At 37.7% G+C, this 19,423-nt stretch overlaps 2 protein-coding genes across 5 annotated transcripts in view; one reads left to right on the top strand and one right to left on the bottom strand.

Annotated features, from left to right (window-relative positions):
- The first annotated feature begins 52 nt into the window (after positions 1–52).
- rhbdd3 (rhomboid domain containing 3) lies at positions 53–3,670 on the top strand. Its single transcript, XM_079872990.1, has 5 exons — positions 53–504; positions 582–965; positions 1,574–1,703; positions 1,931–2,143; positions 2,242–3,670. Exons 1-5 carry the CDS (start codon positions 342–344, stop codon positions 2,402–2,404), a joined length of 1,053 nt encoding a protein of 350 aa, XP_079729116.1. The 5' UTR covers positions 53–341; the 3' UTR covers positions 2,405–3,670.
- emid1 (EMI domain containing 1) overlaps positions 3,083–19,423 on the bottom strand; it is a 65,242-nt gene continuing 48,901 nt past the window's right edge. The window contains exons 7-17 of one of the 4 annotated variants that reach the window (XM_079872987.1): positions 17,861–17,905; positions 17,165–17,263; positions 14,080–14,175; positions 11,093–11,182; positions 10,018–10,070; positions 9,873–9,935; positions 9,744–9,788; positions 9,534–9,578; positions 9,320–9,331; positions 6,218–6,302; positions 3,735–4,301 (exon numbers count right to left, since the gene is read on the bottom strand). In XM_079872987.1, the coding sequence (XP_079729113.1) occupies positions 4,165–4,301; positions 6,218–6,302; positions 9,320–9,331; positions 9,534–9,578; positions 9,744–9,788; positions 9,873–9,935; positions 10,018–10,070; positions 11,093–11,182; positions 14,080–14,175; positions 17,165–17,263; positions 17,861–17,905 (770 nt within the window). In that variant the 3' untranslated portion in view covers positions 3,735–4,164. Of the gene's footprint in view, positions 4,302–5,920; positions 6,303–9,319; positions 9,332–9,533; positions 9,579–9,743; positions 9,789–9,872; positions 9,936–10,017; positions 10,071–11,092; positions 11,183–14,079; positions 14,176–17,164; positions 17,264–17,860; positions 17,906–19,423 lie in introns of all 4 variants that reach the window. The other 3 variants (XM_079872989.1, XM_079872988.1, XR_013821405.1) reach the window with 3 other exon arrangements.

The following is a 19,423-nucleotide window of genomic DNA, read 5'->3' as shown; positions in this document are numbered from 1 at the left end:
TCAAAACGTATTCGGAGACTCCCACAAATGCGCTTGTCCGAAAGAGGAAGTTATTCGCTGTCAAAATAAAAGGGCTGGCAAATGACATTGGTATGGGTATAGCTTGGTCTTATTTGTTTATTATTTAAAAGTTATTTAAAATATATATAAATGTGCACCTCGTAGTACGTACACTCGTTCGTTGAAGTATTTGTAAAACAGACCTCAAGATTCTAGCGTCGTAAACTGGCAGTAAAGTTCAACTGGAAACATGAAAACATGATACACCTGCCCTAAGCTCAAATCTAGAAAGATACTTGTAATGATAGCAACCCATCAGGTGATGCGTTTTTTAGTTTACAATGCTTGATCATCTTTTTTCAGCATGGATGTGGTTCGGATCAAACCGGCCAGGATATTGTAGTGGAACATTTGTAATAGTCATATTAATTTTGTCGACTTGGCTCTGTGGTATTCACGCCAGTCTAAGTTTAGGACCAGGCGGGGAATTTCCTGGATTTTATGGTAAGCAATACACGAATGTATAAGACTGTGATTTACATGGTAGGCGTTCAGTTCCTAATGTTTCTTGTTTATTGCAGACTTTATCTTCTACGCCTTCAGTAATGAGGAGTTGACCTCATTTCTCTACAACATCACCCTGCTGCTGTGGATCGGGCCCTGTCAGGAGAGAAGATGGGGCACTTTTGTCTTCCTAGCTCTCTCTTTTATCTCCACTGTGCTTCTTCCTCCTATTTATGGCCTCTTTCTCTTTGTTACCGGGGATGAAGCCAGCAGGGTTAGTGGATACTCAGCCACCCACCTTGCCCTGCTCACAGCTCAGTGTCGGCAGGTGAAGCAAAGAAGGGTCCTGCGCTTTGTTCCTGTCTGGTTCTTGCCTTGGTTCTTCTTGCTCCTCGACCTCTTTCTGCTTCCCAGCGCTCCAGGACTGCTGCATTTTTATGCCATTTGTCTGGGACTCAACTGTATCCTTTAAACCAGTCTTCTCAACCCTTTTGACTTAAAGGCCCCCCAGATGTTTAAACCAATTTTCTCCCCAATATATGATATTTCCGATATAAGATATTTCCAGTGTTCTGCTGTATTATGACAAAGCTGCATGTTTTCAAACTTTTTATGTTTACAGAAATTTTGGTAGTCTACCCAAAAATGAAATATCTTTCATCATTTACTCACCCTTGTGTCATTTCAAACCTCTTTGCATGTCTGTTTGCAACACAAAAGAAGACATTTTGAAGAATGTTTATCACCAAGTTTTGGTTCCCATTGACTGTCATATTTTTTTGGCAATACAGTTTAATTCCATGGGAACCGAAACCAAAACTGTTTAGTTACCAAATTCTTCAGATTATCTTCTTTTGTGTTCAAGGTTTAGAAAAACATGAGGTTAAGTAAATATATATATATTATATATATATATAAAATAATTTAATTTAAACAATTTTAAGTCATCCTGCAGCCCCCTTGGATGTTTGCTGAGGCTTCCTGGTTTAGATCTACTGTTACACTAATATATTTTTGTGATATTTTTTTTATTGCCTTTATAAATTAATGCCCTTAATATATTATACAGACAATAATGAGTTTATTGAAATACTGGAGCAGATAGAGAGACTGGGTGCATGTTCCTGCTTGCCAAAATGGGCCTACATCCCTGTTACCTCTCGTCCACACCTGCCAGTTTACCACAACACCTCAATAAGGTTATTGCGAACTTTCTGCTAATATTTCCCATTTGTTTGTTTTTTCTGGTGGTTGTTGAGGAGAGACCCCTGATATGGTTGTAAAATGCTTTGGGTGTACAGTAGTACATATGAAAGCGCTATAAAATGTCTCATTCATTCATTCATTCATTCATTTATTAAATCATGTCATGCAACTAGAATAACTAATAAGCTTTATTATTATTATTATTACTATTATGTAATAGACCAGAGCCTTCAACCAGTAGATCCCAGTTGGAAGATCATTCGGCATGGCAACATTCTGTGTCAGAGTGGCATCAGGAGCCTTTGTTGGCAACAGATTCACAGTTGTTAGAGGAGCAGATGCTGAGGGCAGGGATATTAGCATCACTCCAGGATGCACCTGAGGGTGCAGCGGACAAAGTGGAAGTACCCAAGTCCTCAGTGTCCTCATTACGGTCAGTTCATAGTGTAAATTAAATTAGTGTTTCTTCATCTATAGTGATATCTTAAAAGCTTAAGTTCATGCTGTGCATCTAATCTCCTGTACATTCAGGTTGCAACAGCTGGAGAAGATGGGCTTCCCCACAGAGAAAGCTGTTGTGGCTCTGGCCGCTACAGGGCAGTTGGATGGAGCAATCTCTCTGCTTATTGATGATCAGATTGGGGAGGAGACTGTGGTCACTTCTAAAGGGAAGAAGCCATCATCATCGTCATAGCTCAGAGATACTGCTTCAAATTGAAGCTGTCCTATAGCATCGCTCTAGTATAATTCCATTACCTAAGCAAAGCATCGATCTTCAGGGTGAACTGTTACTTTGTATTTACTACTTCATGACTTTTTGGTGTGTAAGAAAAAAAATCCAGTGGATTATTGGTGGTTTGGAAAATGTGTTATTTATATTATGGTATTGGCAGCTTTTATGATGTAAACCCATACTCTCAAACTGTCCCAGTGGTTGAAACATGGACGTTGTCGTTCCAAGAAACCTCTCCACGGACATGGTGTCATTAAATACACATTATTAGATTGTCAGACCAGGAGAGTCATGTGCATATGTTAGTATTTAAGACCTATTTTAGTCAAGTTTTTTTGGCTACAGATTATTCTTTATTAAAATATTGTCAAACATTCAGGAAGTACTAAGTATTGATAAAAAAAAAAAACGTGGATTGTCTTAAAAAAGAAACACAACAAAGTTTATTTCGTTTTTAACACCAATTGATAAGACTCTGCACGCTGGCAAGACAAATTCACACAACGAGGCTAGAAATAAAAAAATACAGGTGACGTTACATGAATTGGTATACAGAATAAGGAAAACATCAATCGCTAATAATCATCTATAAATAATTAATACAACAATATTTATATAGGAATACAAAGACATGGAAAAGTATTGAGGAAGGAAACCAGTCCTATGCATGTGCATGTAACTGATGGAAAGACATGCATGAAACACAAAAACAGAATTCAAGTTACACGAGTAGTTTTCCCACTTCCCCTTGTGCTCCAGTTAGATCTTATTTAGTTTATGGACCTCTAGCTCACACAATTGCACATTTTTTAATTTGATTTATTTTAGGGTTACTTAATAATTGTCCTGAACTAGAGGAGAATACTAAAATTGAATTCAGAACCACTTAAACTCACGCTTTAACAAAAAGATTTTAAAAACATTGAAACAATTCGTTTTCACTAATTCAAATCTGGTTACAGCTTCAAAAGGGAGAGGAAATCCAAAGCCATTTTCTATTTCAACTAAATTGTCTATTAAAGTTTATACATGTTTATGTCCTTCAGTTGTCCTTTCTCTTTGAAGAACAAGGTGATTCTCTATCTACATAGTGCATTTAATCCAAGCAACAGAATATGAAATCAGTTGTTATCACTGGGGAAAGTGTGGTGTTTGGCTGAATAGCAGAATCGTTATGTGCATTTTCCTCATTACAGTACATTTGCTGAAGTTACTATGAGCTCCTAACAGCAGCTGGAAAGACTAATAATATGGTTTTATGCTCTCCTTAAAACGTTCTTCATCTCCATCATTTATGCCATCACGTTTTGTACCCTTCTTGCCCACAATTGTACAAGCACCAATACTGTTTCTCTATATCGTATTCTAAAACATGTTTCCTTTTTTCATGTGAATCGAGTATCAAACAACAGGTTGATAAATTCCTTCTGAGACTGATTGTGTTCATTATGTCATAAGAGTGACACAACATGACGGCAAACCACAATAATTTGCCAGAGGAGAGGTGCTAGGAACCTGTGAAGTCCCATTAGAGGTGGTTAATTTATACAGCACCATATGGTCTTCCCTGAGGTGTCTCCCCCTTCTGGATTAACTGGAATACTCCAAGGCGGTTGGATCTGTAATATGTGTGGGACTTGTGTAGTTGTTGCCAGTTCAGCTGATTTACAGATGATGGAATCGAGATGGAAACGATGGCTTCACTCTTTGGAATATGCAGACTACTTCCCTCGAACCTTGGTCTCAGCAGTGATTAAGGGAGAGTTGACCCGCAAAGATGACATTCTTGCCCTCTTAATCCGGTAGACGTCTGGAGATGGTGTGCCAAAGAAGCCATCTCCTGACCCTAGATCTGGTTCTGTTGAAGGAAGAGAGAGTTAAGGCTGCTAAGTGCTAATCTGTTACTCAAAATACTTTGTGAAGTGGCTGGTGTCAGACAACTGATGAATAATAGTCCAATGATTCAGTTCATTCTTAGAGAAGTGGCATATGTTTGTTATCGAGTTCACGGATACCCCACATTGAGATGAAGAAAGGTGGCAACAGGACTCCAGACTGTTGCAAAAAATAATTGTTATAATAATTTAAAGTCTAGTAACTGTTAGCGATAGTCGAGAAAACTTTAAAGGGTGCAAGTCTGATGTCCGAACAAATGACTGATTTTGTTTTCACTCGAGATTCACAGAACAGTCTTAAACTCACAGTTAGCGGTTTGAATCAGATTCGCTCACTTCGAATAATTCAGAGGCACTACTGAGTTTACAATTGACTCCCTGTCTGAACCATGAGTATTTTATTTTATTTATTATTTTTGATAAATGTCCAATTTAAACTGATCCAAAAATCATTACTGTGATGTGTACTTTAGGTTTGTGAAACTTAAATCAGAGTCCTGTTTTATAAAAAAATTAATTATATTCTAAAAATCATTCTAATTTATTTAAATTATATATATTAGTAAGTTACATTATATATATATATATATATATATATATATATATATATATATATAAAATGTAACTTACTGTGCTAAACAATAAGCAACTATATATATATATATTGTTGCTTAGCACAGTAAGTTCCATTATTAAGACTGAATCCATAAAACTATTTATGTTAGTAAAATTAATAAATGTATTCTAAAAAGTAATTCTAATATACTTTTAAAATATATAATTGCATTTTTTTAGCATAGTACATTCCATTTGTAAGGTTGAATCAACTGTAAGGGTAATTTGTAAGATCAACACTACATATATGGCACAAATATGATCATGATCACTAGAGTGACAGCATCAAATCAGAAATAGTTTATACTAAATACAACTAGAAAACACCCTGCTTTATATAAATTAAAATGAAGGAGTAATCATCTATATACTATAATAAACATCCTTTAATCAGAGCACAGAGCAATAACAGTGAACAACAATCTTTGTAAAGCAATCCTTCATTTAACAAATAAGAAGTTGTTTGGTTCCTAAATACTTCTATTTAGGAACCAATTTCAACCTAGTCATTTTTGAGTCTGGAGCCCTTCGGTATTACTGTGTTTTGGTGGGTAATGATGGGTCTCCAATTACAGGGAGAAGTGGCTAAAAATCTTTACTAGTAATTCAAAGGATGTTGGTTCAAACTTCAGGGGTGGTTCATGAATGTTTTACTGCGGTTCCCATTATCACATTGCATGCTTGAGTGAGGCACTGAATCCGGGCTGTTGCACGGGTCTGTCTCCATAGTAAATGTACCGTAAGTCACTATGAATGGGAAAGCATCTACTAAATGCCTAGTGGTTGTGTGGCATTATACAGAAAAGCAACTTAATGAGAGGTATGGTAACTGGGAAATACTTCTGGAGTCTGGCCCTGGATGGAGTCTTTTTTTGGATTCATACAATCCTTCCTGTGAGCTGATCTTCTAACTGGCCAGGAGATGGCAGTAGATTGACTTGCTTAGACGAGGGGAGGCGGGCATTACCTGGCCAGATGATCGCCTCCAGCAGCTGCACCCTGCGAGCCAGCAGCTCTAAGTCAGCCTGCAAGTCTTGGAACTTCTTCAAATTAAAGTCCTATCAAAGATCAAAAATTTTGAAAGCATGGTGGGGTTTGGGCTCATGGATGGCAGGTGGAGTACTTGGCCCCTGTCCTCCACCACACTTTGCTCCTCGCTCACTTTCCAAAGGTGTTGTGGAGTAAAAGATGCACTGAAATCTCTGACCCCTTGTCCTAAGTCCTTTTAAAACAGACCTAAACCTACTTCTGGCCTTCTACTCACCATGGATACCGATCATAGTCTCGAGGATTAAAACCCTCTCGGCTAAGATCTTCAGGGCCTCGCGGATTTGGTGTATCCCATCCCCCTGTGGAGATAGATACAGCCGTCAAGGTATTGGGCACAAGCCAGACAAAAGCGCTCGCCAAGATGCAAAGTCATTCTGTTAATCAATTACATTAATCTCAATCCATTACCGTAGTTAGCGGGTTAAGTTCTCAGCTCCATTCACTACGAAACTCCAGTTAACTATACATCAGATTTAGCTATGCCTGTCTAATTTCATTCATTTCTTCTGTGGCCATGCCATAAGTCTTGTCAAAAAGCATGCAGGGGTTTTTTTTCTTTTCAGGCCAGGCCAAAGGCTCCTTAAAGCAAATCAAGACCAAATGTTCAATCATTTTATATTTGAACATGCATTTAACATTCCCAGTACACTCAGACTATGTTACTGAAAAAAACCAAGAGGTGAGCAGCTTTGTTCAAACTAAAGAAACATTGGAGTCATCTGGACCATTTTTTTTACTTGGTTGACTATATACACACTTCTTTAGTCTTTAGTCTGCTCATCTCAAGGTAAAAGATGCTCTTACACCAAAGCCACTATTATTAGGTCACACTGACATATCTATCAAATACTGGTGTCCAATCAGAGCCAGTAATTCATTTCAATATAATACATATATGCATTTGGCAGATGCTTTTATCCAAAGCGACTTACATTGCATTTCAAGGAACACATTTACATTCTTATCAATTCTTGCTTTCCCAGGGAATCAAACCCATGACCTTGGTGTTGCAAGCACCAATGCTCTACTGTTTGAGCTACAGGAAAGTAGCCATATAAAATACCTAATGATTTCTCACCATTTTAAGTTTGTGTAATTAAGATTGGGTATCAATATAGATTTTCCAATTTAGTTCAAATGTGATTCACAAGCTCTCGGTTTGATATTTCAGTTATAATCTCCATTTCCTTATCCTATTCAGGAAATTCTCATTTTTATGATACTGCAAATTATACAGGCCAGTGTTTCAGACTGATTCAAAATGGTAACACTATTCATTTAAAGAACTAGCTCATTTGAGTAATTTGTTTCAGGAATATGTTTGCAATTCATTAAAAAGTAGTCTGTAGATTCTTATTGTGAATCAGGCCAAACTAGCCACGTGGTACATTTTTTGATGAACTAAAATAGACCTGTCTCATAAGAGTCATTCATTTAGGAATCAGGCTACGCTTGTCTTGCTGTTTTTGATTCACTTAAAAGAATGGGTTAACTTGTTTATTTGTTCAAAGAGTCATGTGTTTGTTAATCGGACTACACTGAAAGAGTTACGTTTTGCAGCCTGCGAGGTCAATACAATAGAAAGATGTTTCTTTTTATTGCCTCATATACTGTGAACAACTCACATTAACAAATCAACTGAACAACTAAAATATTAATCGGAAAATCAATATTTTTTACCCAGCCCTACTTGGGAATCAAAAAAGGTGAATATAAAAAAAAACTGATCTAACAAAAAAAAAGTTGTGCTATTTTACAAAAACATCTGCAGAAATACTTAGTAATGTGGCTTTGGTAGGCATTTCTAGAACAGTGTAAAGAACTGGTCACATAAGGTACATTCTACACCACAGTCCCAAGCTCAAGCACACGTTAGAAAAACAGTGTTATAGATGAAGTAAGGAAAGAGTTATGTATGTAAGGCTTATGTAAAAGTTAGTGCCTGTGAGAGCAGGAGGTAGTTCATCTAGCCAAACAAAATAGCAAACAATATATAATATAATTTCTTGCAAAAAATACCATTCATTAAGAGATGCAAGTGTGGCTATGGTCCAGAAACTTTCCCTATGGTATTATATGAGTGCTAGGCCTCAAAATGATAAATGTGAAGAGATTAATCTTCAAATAGTTGTAAGGTCTTTGTACATTATGTATACATCTCTAAGGAGTCTACATACAGCATCTACAGGATTTAATCGAATTATCTGTCTTATGATTAATAACACACAATTGGCCCACATCTGGGATCGGCAGGCCATGCGGAAAACCATCCGTCAACATGTGAACTAAGAGGCTATTCAATATAGCAAGCCTTTCACAATGGATTGAGTGTGATAGCGTAATGCAATTAAACAGAACGTTTGTTTGACTATTAATCGTTCAATGCTGCTAATCTCAAAATGGAATGTGGTTAGATGTAAGTTGAGAAGGCAAAAGGAAGATCACAAGCAATGCAATGAGATGGGAACATGCAGCAATGCACTGTGGGATACTGAACGATAGCTGTATCGATCTACACGTCCATCCACACACCAAATCCCTGCAAATGCTAAAATGGAGCATATACACAACACACGTTTCTGAACCCTGAGTAATCAATTTGCAATAGTGTACTGTACACACAAAGGTTATATCAATAATACAATGTTTCCTCTTTGTCACGACAGCACAACAAAGCAAAGATTGAACTTCTCTGTGTGTTGGGTATATGCCAGAGTTTGTAGCTAAGAGACTGGTGGCTGTGAAAGGCAGCCATGGAGACAGTAACGGAAAGGAGTCAGCTTTAGAGGACAGGGGAAACACTCAAGACAGCCCCAACCACCAACCAATCAAAATCAACAACATTAACAACATAATTGCACATTCTGAAGAGATTATGCCCTTGTATGCTAATCTGAGACTAGATCAGAAACCCCTAAACCCCCTTTAGACAATAAGAAGCCAAAAAACTTGTCTCAAATCAGTCATAAAGGGCAACCTCTTGTTCAAAAACACATGGAAACTATATCAGTGCACACAAAACCGAGACATATAATGTGCTAACAGTAAATACTGTCAGTAAGCAATGAACAGCATTTGTGGAGCAAATCCTTTCAGTGGAGTTTTCATTCATTTGTAATTTTGCTTATATTTCTGATAATTTTCCATACATTTTGGATGAGAAAGTCAGTCTGCCCTAATTTTTCATGATGAAAATTACACTGATGGATTTAATGTGACTGCTGATGTTAAAACACAGATGAACGGCAGGATGAGCAATGAAAAACCTAAAACCAGGAACGACAAAAACGTCACGGCAAATGTCAAAATCTCTTACGTTCAAATCGCTCTAGAACATTGAAAAGCAGGCATAAGGAAAGAGATTATTTCCGTATTAAAATCAGTGCATTTAAACAGCTCTTAAGTGCATGACTGACATATTCCCTGCATTCATGAACTCAGGGACTGATCATTTATCTCCTTCCTGTAAAGGTTGAGCATAAGTGGGAGTGAGTGTGTGTCAAACAGGACTCCTGATGGGCTTGTCTTACCGGAAGACCTTTCTCCCCTGGCTCTCCTTTAAGGCCTTGCTCTCCCTAGGAAGAAAAAGCTTGAATAATGATCTCAGTTTCAGCCTGTTTCTCACACAAAGTTACTGTACGACTTCAGAAGACTTGTTACAAGTTGAATGGACTACTCTTATAGTGCTGTCTTTGTGCTTTCTTGTCTTTTTTCGATAAGGTAGGAGGTAGGCATCTTACCGGCTCTCCTTTAAACCCTCTCTCTCCTGGATATCCAAGAGGTCCCTGTGGAGTTACATTAAGAGTAAGAGATGCACAGAATATACAGGAAGTGTTGCACTGTGGGGAGGTTTAAGCTTGTGCACTCACTCTTTCGCCTCGTTCGCCCTTTGGACCCACCGGGCCTTGCAAACCAGGAGCTCCCGACTTTCCCTGATTACATGTGAAAAAGATGACACGTGAAAAAGTACACACACTCACATAAGGGTTATTTCCTTATCAGCCATAAACTTACAGTTTGTCCCATAGGGCCTGGTGGTCCGGAGGGTCCTATTGGTCCTGGAGGACCTACAAAAGACAGAATTAACAATTAAGAATTTGTCCAAGGCATTTGCCTGATTGCCGGGCATATTCGGTGGCCTTTGATAGCCGGCTGCTTTCAAAAGCTCCAGTGTGTATCTGTGTAAGCGTTCTGTGAAGAGCATCAAAGGTTTCTATTTACAATGTGGTTTTGAAGTGTTAGTCATTGAGACAATCACAGGCATAGTTGTTGAGCGCGTAAATGGGTCCAATTTGGGTCCAAACATACCCTCATAACACAGGTACTACTACTACTAGGGTAAACAGTCTTTTAACATAAAACAAGGACAACTGATAATTAAGAGTAACTCAATGAAATAGTCTGAAATCGAAATTATTATGGATCTATGACAGTCTAAAATGATGTAGGAACTTCAAAGTAAACGTATTATTTGCAGTTTTTGAAAATTAAAGGCTTTTCTATAACCTCATCTGGTAAAATAAAAAATTCAGACAAGCAAAAAGCCTGATGTCGGACTGCAGCCATTACATTAGCTATAAATTCAGTGACATCATAACTCTTCTAATCATAACCTGCAGAATGGTTGATTGCTTCTATACCTGCTGAGTTGCCACAAAAATAGTAATATTTATGTTAATGATGTGCATGTACATTCTCGTGAATCAGATGGTTGCGTGCGCTAAAGGTAGAGTGAAATTCTGGGTTTTTAATCACATTGAAACAATATGTAATTTAAGACAGGCCACAAATAATAAGGAAACTTTTGGGTCTAAAGACATTTTTGTTGTCTGATTTTTGTTGTTTCAATATGCTGTTTGCAGTGTGTGGAAAAGTAGTGAATATTTATATTAACTAAAGTGACTTAAATATCTTAAATTACATTCTCATAATCACATATCACATTCAGTGTGAATGTGGCCTAAATCATCTGATTGTTTACAAATCAGGCTTTCAAAAGCTTAGTTTAACCTTAGGAATCATCCATGGAATAAATGTCCAATAGTGAAAAATACTGTAAACAAGAAATAAATAATAAAGATTCACTGACCGGTGGGTCCAGGTGGACCTGGTGGTCCATGTGGAGGGGTCACTCGGAGGTCGGGAAAGTTGTTATGTAGGAGACTATCTTTTTTCAGGCCTGTAACAATATATAAAATATCTCTCAGTCAGAGTGACAGTGATCTGATGAAGAGCGTCATTAAGGCTACTTGCCTGTAGATGGCGATGTTTAAACAAGAATAAACAGTGATTTAATTTGTAGCAGGTTGGCGGACCATAAATTGAAAAATTGTTGATGTGCTGGCTTTTTATTTTCTGCCATGAAAAGTGAATCAAATCACACACAAAAAATGACATAAAATTACAAGCCAGTGGTTTTCTTTTCTTTTATCACAGCCAAATGGTTTTCTTTGTCTCTTTCTCTTGTGTGGGCTTTGTTTCCCCCTTCATTAATTACCCCTCTGCCTACAACCCTGACATTTAGAGCAGACATTTTATACATTTATAAAATCAAGCAATAAAAACATACAAAAAAAAATGCTATTGGCGTTTGTACATGCTCAATAATGTCTTGCTGAATTTATGTATTTCCATTACTTTTTTTAATATTAATACTTTTCTCTGTTTTTGTTGTGTTGTTTTGTTTTGTTGTTGTGCATTGCTGCTTTTGGAATATTGTGTGCATCACAATCATGCAAATGAATTGCTTTGAAAATAAATTTTGCTATTCTTGAAATTACAAAGGCAGATTTCTCTCTCTCTCTCTCTCTCTCTCTCTCTCTCTCTCTCTCTCTCTCTCTCTCTCTCTCTCTCTCTCTCTCTCTCTCACTCTCTCTCTCTCTCTCTCTCTCTCTCTCTCTCTCACTCTCTCTCTCTCTCTCTCTCTCTCTCTCTCTCTCTCTCGCAGCAGGTGAGTTTTCTGCTGTAGCCTTGGTGGCTGCAGGGCATCCCTGTGCCCAGACCCAGACAGGAAACTCCAATAAAGACAGTGTTTTTCTATGGAAGCCCCTTGCAGACCCTTTAATTGTCCTGATTACTTTGAAGGTGGAATCATGGGAATACCAGCCTTAACTGAGTTATAAAGTTCTAAGGCCCCTAAATTTAAAATTCTCAAACTTTATGAGGTCTGGGCAGGCCTATGTCTCCTTCAACAGAGAGCAGATATAAAACTGAGCTGAGGTGAAGAGTCATTCCGCTACACGAACCAGTCCTCTTCGAGAGTGACGAAACGCACACTAAAATATTATTGCTTCTATTCTAAAACAACTCCCTCGTGCTTAGAGTTTAACTGTGTGTAAGTCTAAAGACAGCACACATACACACACTTCTCCTGCTCTACCCTGCTGTTTTGGCCGTGCACATCTGGAAGTGGTTGAGTGACATCAGCAGCAGACAGACAGGTCTTTTTCCCAGCATGTGACTGTTGAGTCTAGCCTGCATTACCCCCTGAAATCAACGGTGGGGAAGGAAAAGAGGGGCAATGAGAGAAGAGATGCCCATAAGTTAGATTAATTCCTCAATCCATTCCTCTTTCTATTCATCCTTCTTTTGGACTCATTTGAAGCTTCCCATTCACTCTGTTGTCGCACAATCAGGAAGTATCAGTGTAAGAACGAGATGAATTTGACTTGACTGTCCAATGACTGGCTACTAATGACTTGCAGAACTGGCCTGCGCTCACAACTGAACCTGCTCCACATTTAGAGCAACTGACTACAGCATCTGTGTGTGTGCGTCTGTCCACATACATCCATCTGGTTCTGCACTACAGCAATTTCCCTCACAACTCGATTCTAAAGGTGTGAAAAATCTGAAGAGCCACATGGGAGAGCGCAGCATCCGCAGTTCCTGAAGACAGACAGACAGAGAGAGAGACAGAGAGAGAGAGAGAGAGAGAGAGAGAGAGAGAGAGAGAGAGAGAGAGAGAGAGAGAGAGAGAGAGAGAGAGAGAGAGAGAGAGAGAGAGAGAGAGAGAGAGAGAGAGAGAGAGAGAGAGAGAGAGAGAGAGAGAGAGAGAGAGAGAGAGAGAACGGGGGGCGAGGGGTCCAAAAACAGCAAATGCGGGCAACTGTAACAGCTTTCTAGGATACATGATTCTGATTGGTCAGTTGTGGCGTACTGCGATCAAATATTTTTGTATAATGACCACAAAACTGTATAACTGACTGCCTGTCCAGGGAAATGATTTCCTTCATAGCTGTGCTAGTTTCATGCCTCTCGGATCACACCATGGTCTGTTTCTTCTAACATAATAAAATAAGCTTACATATACATATATATATATATATATATATATATATATATATATATATATATATATTTGATAAGCAGCCGTACACTAACATTCAAAAGTTTGTTTTTGAAAGAAGTCTTTATGCTCACAAAGGATGCATTTATCTGATCAAAAATACAGGAAAACCAGTAATATTGTGAAATATTATTACAATTAAAATAACTGTTTACTATTTTTAGACATTTTAATTTACCATGACACTGAAGATGGTATAAAAAATTCAGCTTTGCCAAATTTTCTGCATCATTCCTCCAGGCTTCAGTGTCACGTGATCCTTCAGAAATCTTTCTAATATTCTGATTTGCTGCTCAAGAAACATTTCTTATTATTGTCAATGATAAACAGTTAATATTTTAGCGAAAACCGCGATACTTTTTCATGATTCTTTGATGAATAAAAGTTCAAAAGAACAGCATTTATTTGAAATGGATAAAATAGAAATAGAAATCTTTTGTAATATTATAAATCTCTTTACTGTCACTTATGATCAATTTAATGCAGTATTAATTTAAAATAATCAGTATTATTTTTATTTATGTTTTAATCGTTCTAACCCCAAGATTTTAACGATAGTATACTAAGTGTGGAAAAGTACAATCAGCCAGTCATTATTGCGAATGAATCCCCCTAGTGTGATAAAAGACACTTTACTTTATATCAAGGTCCCTATCAACCTTGTTTTTTGGGGTTTTCTTTTGTGATAATGACTGGATGACAGCGCCTTAAATAATTAGCACTCATACCAGCATCTTGTTCAGATGGTGGGCCAGGGGGCCCGGGAGGGCCGGGTGGCCCAGGGAGGCCCCTCTCTCCTGGGAGGCCTGGTGGTCCCTGTGGACCTGAGGAGAAAGCAAAAAAAGAGAAAACTCAAACACACACACATTTCAAACCATCTTTCCCCTGAATAGTCAATTATAAGGCACTGTTGTCCCGTTTGAAAAAAAAAAGATAAAAGATAACAAAAAAAATATATGATAAAAGAATTCTAAGGACGTTATGGGATGCTTAGCGTCCTAAAGGGAAGTAGAGGAAGTGAAAGGGCGCAGATTGAGGTAGAATGAAGTATTTTGTTTCGATACATGGCTGCTCTTGAAAACAGGTTAATAAGAAGGGCAGGAGAGCGGTGTGTATTTGTGTGTGACTGTGTGTGTGGGCTGTAATTAACAGGAGGGGGTTCATAATGGTCATGTGCTGGGCTCTTACAGGGAGAGCTGGGAAAACTCAAATAAACACTGCTAAATGCCGGAGCATATTAGCGACTCTGGTGTGTAATAAATTAAAACCTGGCTGGTGACTGCGCTGATTCATACAGCTCTCTTTCTGGATGTGTGTGTGTGCATCTACACAATATCCCTCCAGCTGGTTCCTTATTGCCTGTTAGTTTTGATTAAGCAGGGAAAAATAAAGGAAAGAAAAGCTACATATCACGGCTGGTGTGCGAGAGTATGCGATTGCAGAACAAGTTTTTCATCAGCCTTTCTTTGTTTATTTTCTCCGTTCATGTCCCGTCTTTTCCTTTCCTCTCCTCTTCTGTCCTCCATACTCACCTCTGACATCCCTGCATCCTTATCACCCCATTTCTCACCAGTCTCTCCTTTAGGTGTTTTAAATGTGATGCAATGCAAAAAAATAATGTTTACTTGTTCAAAGTTATTTGAAAAGCGGTTAGATGAGATGTAGGATAAAATTCCTTTAATATGAGTTAACAGGGGCAAATTCACTAAACAATTGTGTCATTTTTGCACATGGTATTGCAGGGCAAAAACCTGTTTCTTATTATTCACTAACCACACACAATCCAGCTTAACCAGGCGCTAAATGTACTGAAATAGCGCTGCACTTTAAAGGAATACTGTCTTTCATTAAAATTCTGTCATCATTTACTCACTCACCCTCAAGTTGTTGAAAAAAATACTATGGAAGTCAATGGGGTCCATCAACTGTTGGTAACCGACATTCTTCAAAATATCTTCCTTTGTATTCAGCAGAAGAAAGAAATTCATATAAGTTTGAAACAACTTGAGGGTGAGTGAGTAAATGATGACAGAATTTTCATTTTTAAGTGAACTATTCCTTTAAGTACTGTCAATCTTTTCTCTATAAACATGCCTTCTTTCTATGTAAATTAGGCATGTAAATTGGGCTTATTGTTATCTCTGTTGCCTGATTTGCATAATACCTTTAGAGAATGGCTCGATAAAACAATGTAGACAGCATGTGTAAATAAACAGCCTTAACAGTGGACAAAATTCATTCTTAGACAGTGTCACAGCACAGGTCACATGTGGAGTCTGTTGCCTAGTGGAATCCTAATTGAGTGAATAACAGGTCATTGTGTGTATGTAAGAGCATCATGTAAAGAGGATGTCCTGTTTCCAGGAATTTTGTGGACCGGTATTCTCTGGACCGGAGTCAAGATTAAAGAGTAAACCATCACAAAGACTCTGAGAAATAGCCAAATTACTATTATCACTGAATTTGCCATTTCCAGTAGTGTCCTTCACTTACAAAAAAGTAAGTGTATTGAACGAATATTGTAATCGTTTAGTACCATGGTGGTATATATCAAAGTACCATGTTTCTTTCAGACCAGCACTTTAAAATGTATCATTTATATAATATATATTATATATGATATTTATATGATTATACAATTTAAATGAATATAAATTATAATAATATAATTTATATTAATGCGATTTTTTCCCCAAAATTTTTACAATCACCATTTTAGATTAATTAGTTTATTTTAAGAGTCCTGTGGAATGATAAATGAATTTTCAAAATGACAAATAATCAAAAATCCAAGTAAGTCCATGTAGTCTCTCAATTAATATGAGGTCATAAACTGCAAATAAAAGAATTTTCAAAATGCAGTTGGAAGTAGTTTTAGATGAAGTATAGCTTGTCACACTGCAGGATGTCAACTACCATAAAGTATGTCATGTCACCTACCCATATACCTTGACGTTATTTTCCTCTAGATTTATCTTGCTTTATTTAAACATACCTCTCTTGAGAGAATACAGCAATCAGATACAGTTCATTGTGCATGACATGAAGGCGTAAAGAAAAAGGCAAATCCAAGAAAAACCATGCAATGGCAAACATATGGAAGAAATAAGAAGCAAGTATTGTATACATATCTCATGTTCACTTTAGATTGGATTCACATGGCTGAGGAGCCCCTCCATAGGACCTAGGGTCATTTAAAGTCAGTCATGGCTGGGTTAAAAGACCCTTCATACCTGTGGCCATGTTTCAAATATTATAACAGTACTAAATTCTGTGCTATTTTTGAGTCTTGGGGTAAGCGATACATATGTTAGTTGATGTGTGTGTGTGTGTGTGTGTGTGTGTGTGTGTGTGTGTGTGTGTGTGTGTGTGTGTGTGTATTTTTAGGCAATCCCCAGCACAGCACTACATGCTGTGAACAAAAAAGGATTTTTTACAATGTGGTCCAAGCACAAATATTTTGGCAAGTGGACTTGGGGCTCAATGCTGACTCGTCAATGTCTTCATATAGTGCCTCTTATGGCAGAAAAGTCAGCATGATGAGAAACCACAGTCTTGCCAGTCATAGGTCAGCAGAACTCCACAAGAAAATGAGGCTCTGTTATAAATAGATACAATTATAAAAACTGATGTACAAATACAGCTTTTGGGATTCTTTTGAATGTGCCATTTCTACTAGGTACTTAATTGATCTGTACATGAGATGTGTTAATAGGACGTAGCTATTCTACAACGTTTGTCTCGAGTCACAGGGTGATTTCTGTGATCTCAAAATCCTGTGATAGTGTTGTGGGCTTGATTTGTTCAAAGTACCTATAGGACCAGCTGTTCCTTTAGACCCTGGAGCCCCAGATGGACCTCTGGTACCCGCCTCTCCTTTGGGTCCTGGCAGACCTCGATACCCTTGTTTACCTACAGATACAGAGAACATGTGTAATGTGTAATGTCTACAGAGGCATCAAAGGTAAAAGATAGCGACCAAATATGTATGATTATGTCTGATCAGTCATGTCGTTCCAAACAAACCTGTATGTCTTTATTTCTTCTGCAGAACACAAAACTATAGATATTTGGAAGTATTTTAACTGTTTATGTTCACAATGAAAGCTAGTGGTGTTCAAAACAACATTGGAGTACACCGACTTTCATTGTATGGACAAAAAACCTGAGATGTTTTTTTAATTTATATTATTTATATTTGGTCGGTTCCACAGAAGAAAGAAAGTCATTGAGGTTTGAAATGACATTAGATTGAGTAAAGGGTGAAATAATCTTCGTTTTCATTATTCCCCGTCTCTGATGACTCTGTCTCTTTAAGAAGGTCTCCATCATCTCCTGTTGAATGCATGTTTTGATCATGGTAAACCTTTTAGAAAGGTTCTGCCCAGTCCTTACAAACTGAATGAACGAATCAAGGTTGTGCAGCAGACCTCTATTGTGAGTTTGCAGTGTGTTTTGAGTGTGTATTTTAGATTGAACTCAATAGTGAAAAGACATAAAACAACTGACCATCTTTCCCAGGTAAGCCATCCTGGCCTTTCTCGCCCTGTGGACCTGGGATAAGCACACACAAATGTACAGTTAAACAGAAAGTTTAAGGATTCTCCAGATATTAAAGCAAACTCTGCTCTAGTCTGTAAAAAATCAATCTTTTACACTAAAGTATCTTTCAGGCCTGTCATTGGAACAGTCCCACAGCCAGATAAAAATCAGTGGATCAGTGAAGTGCCTGTTGGCAGACACAGCCTAAATAACACTGAGCTCATCATGTGAGATCATCATCTGTGACATCACTGCAGAGACAGGATTCCCTAAAGGAATAATTTATGAACTGATACATTAATTTGTTTACACAATCACTCATGTTATTCTCCCCCTGAACGATTTTATGATAAAATAAAATTTCCTCATGTTTCTCTCCCACCAAGCATCTGGCCATGAACACATCCCCACCATTTCTTTTGCAGGAACATGGCGAATGTTTTTAAGAGTAACGTAAATCAAACAACCTGTTTTGGTTTTGTGTTACAAAAACTGTCCCCTTTGAACAGGACCACAAAAGCTTTGTAGTTTAGATCTAAATCAGCAACCAGGCAAGGAGAAAAAGGAGATGGACATTTGAACCTCTTTGCCTTTCTCTTCTGGGATATCTTATGATAGACAACCCCACTGGACATGGAAAAAGTCCCACACAGATTTACATTCAGCGTCCCTGAAATCCTGACTGAGGCGCAGGAGAGTGGGGTACGGCTTTATGCTCCGCTAATGTCTTGATCAAACTAACTGCTTGCCAATGTCTACTCACTTGAAAACAAGCTGGACGAGCTAAGAGCCAGGAATACATCAGCAGAAAACCAGGGACCGCTGTACCTTCACTTTCACTAAAAGCTGGTAATCTAAAACACACTGCTCTGGCACTGCACCACAACTTAATTTACACCGCCACTGTAAAATAAATGATATTTAAGTGTTTATAGATTTATTTATGTTTTTAAGTTGTAAAGTATAAATTGAATGAGATAAATAAAAGATTTCAAGTATTACAATTAGGCATCTTCTGAAAGAGTACTGAATCTCCTGATCAAAACACAGGCGAAAAAGAAGCAGAAACAAGCAATAGCATATGTATCAGATGCATATGTAAAATAATGCAATCATCAACATTAAACAGCACATAAATCAAAACTGCCTAAGAATTAAATGTTGACCCAGTGAGAGCTATAGAAGCTTTGGGGGTGTTGATGGACTCGGTCAACTCCATCTGTTTTGATCATCGTTCTGAGTCAGATCCAGACGTAGTCTTTGACAAAAGCGCGATTTTCTCAGTTTTTTGCTCAAAATGTTGCTTTTTTTAATGAAACTTACCTACATTCAAGTGCTAATTATAAAACTTTTTTTTTTGTTTGTTTGTTTAAAAGCAGAAGGTCTGTGCTTTCTTTTGAAATATTGCATGTTCATATATTCCTACAATAAAAATGTTCTGAGGAGCCATTAAAGTTTTGTGAAAATGATCAAAAAAGCTTGAGCTGGCTGGCAACTTTAATAAAAAAAAAAAAAAACGTTGGCAGGGAA

The sequence above is a fragment of the Squalius cephalus genome, assembly GCF_949319135.1.
Source record: "Squalius cephalus genome assembly, chromosome: 5".
Lineage (NCBI taxonomy): Eukaryota > Metazoa > Chordata > Actinopteri > Cypriniformes > Leuciscidae > Squalius > Squalius cephalus.
The sequence above is the reverse complement of the archived record's forward strand: the minus strand, read 5'-3'. Positions and strand labels throughout refer to the sequence as shown.

What these genes read in the sequence shown, in the direction of transcription:
- rhbdd3 (XM_079872990.1), top strand. Translation starts at nt 342, where the DNA reads ATGCTTGATCATCTTTTTTCAGCATGGATGTGGTTCGGATCAAACCGG. An exon ending in GGAATTTCCTGGATTTTATG is followed by an intron (nt 505 to 581) that starts GTAAGCAATACA and finishes TGTTTATTGCAG; the next exon opens with ACTTTATCTTCTACGCCTTC. An exon ending in TCCTCAGTGTCCTCATTACG is followed by an intron (nt 2,144 to 2,241) that starts GTCAGTTCATAG and finishes CTGTACATTCAG; the next exon opens with GTTGCAACAGCTGGAGAAGA.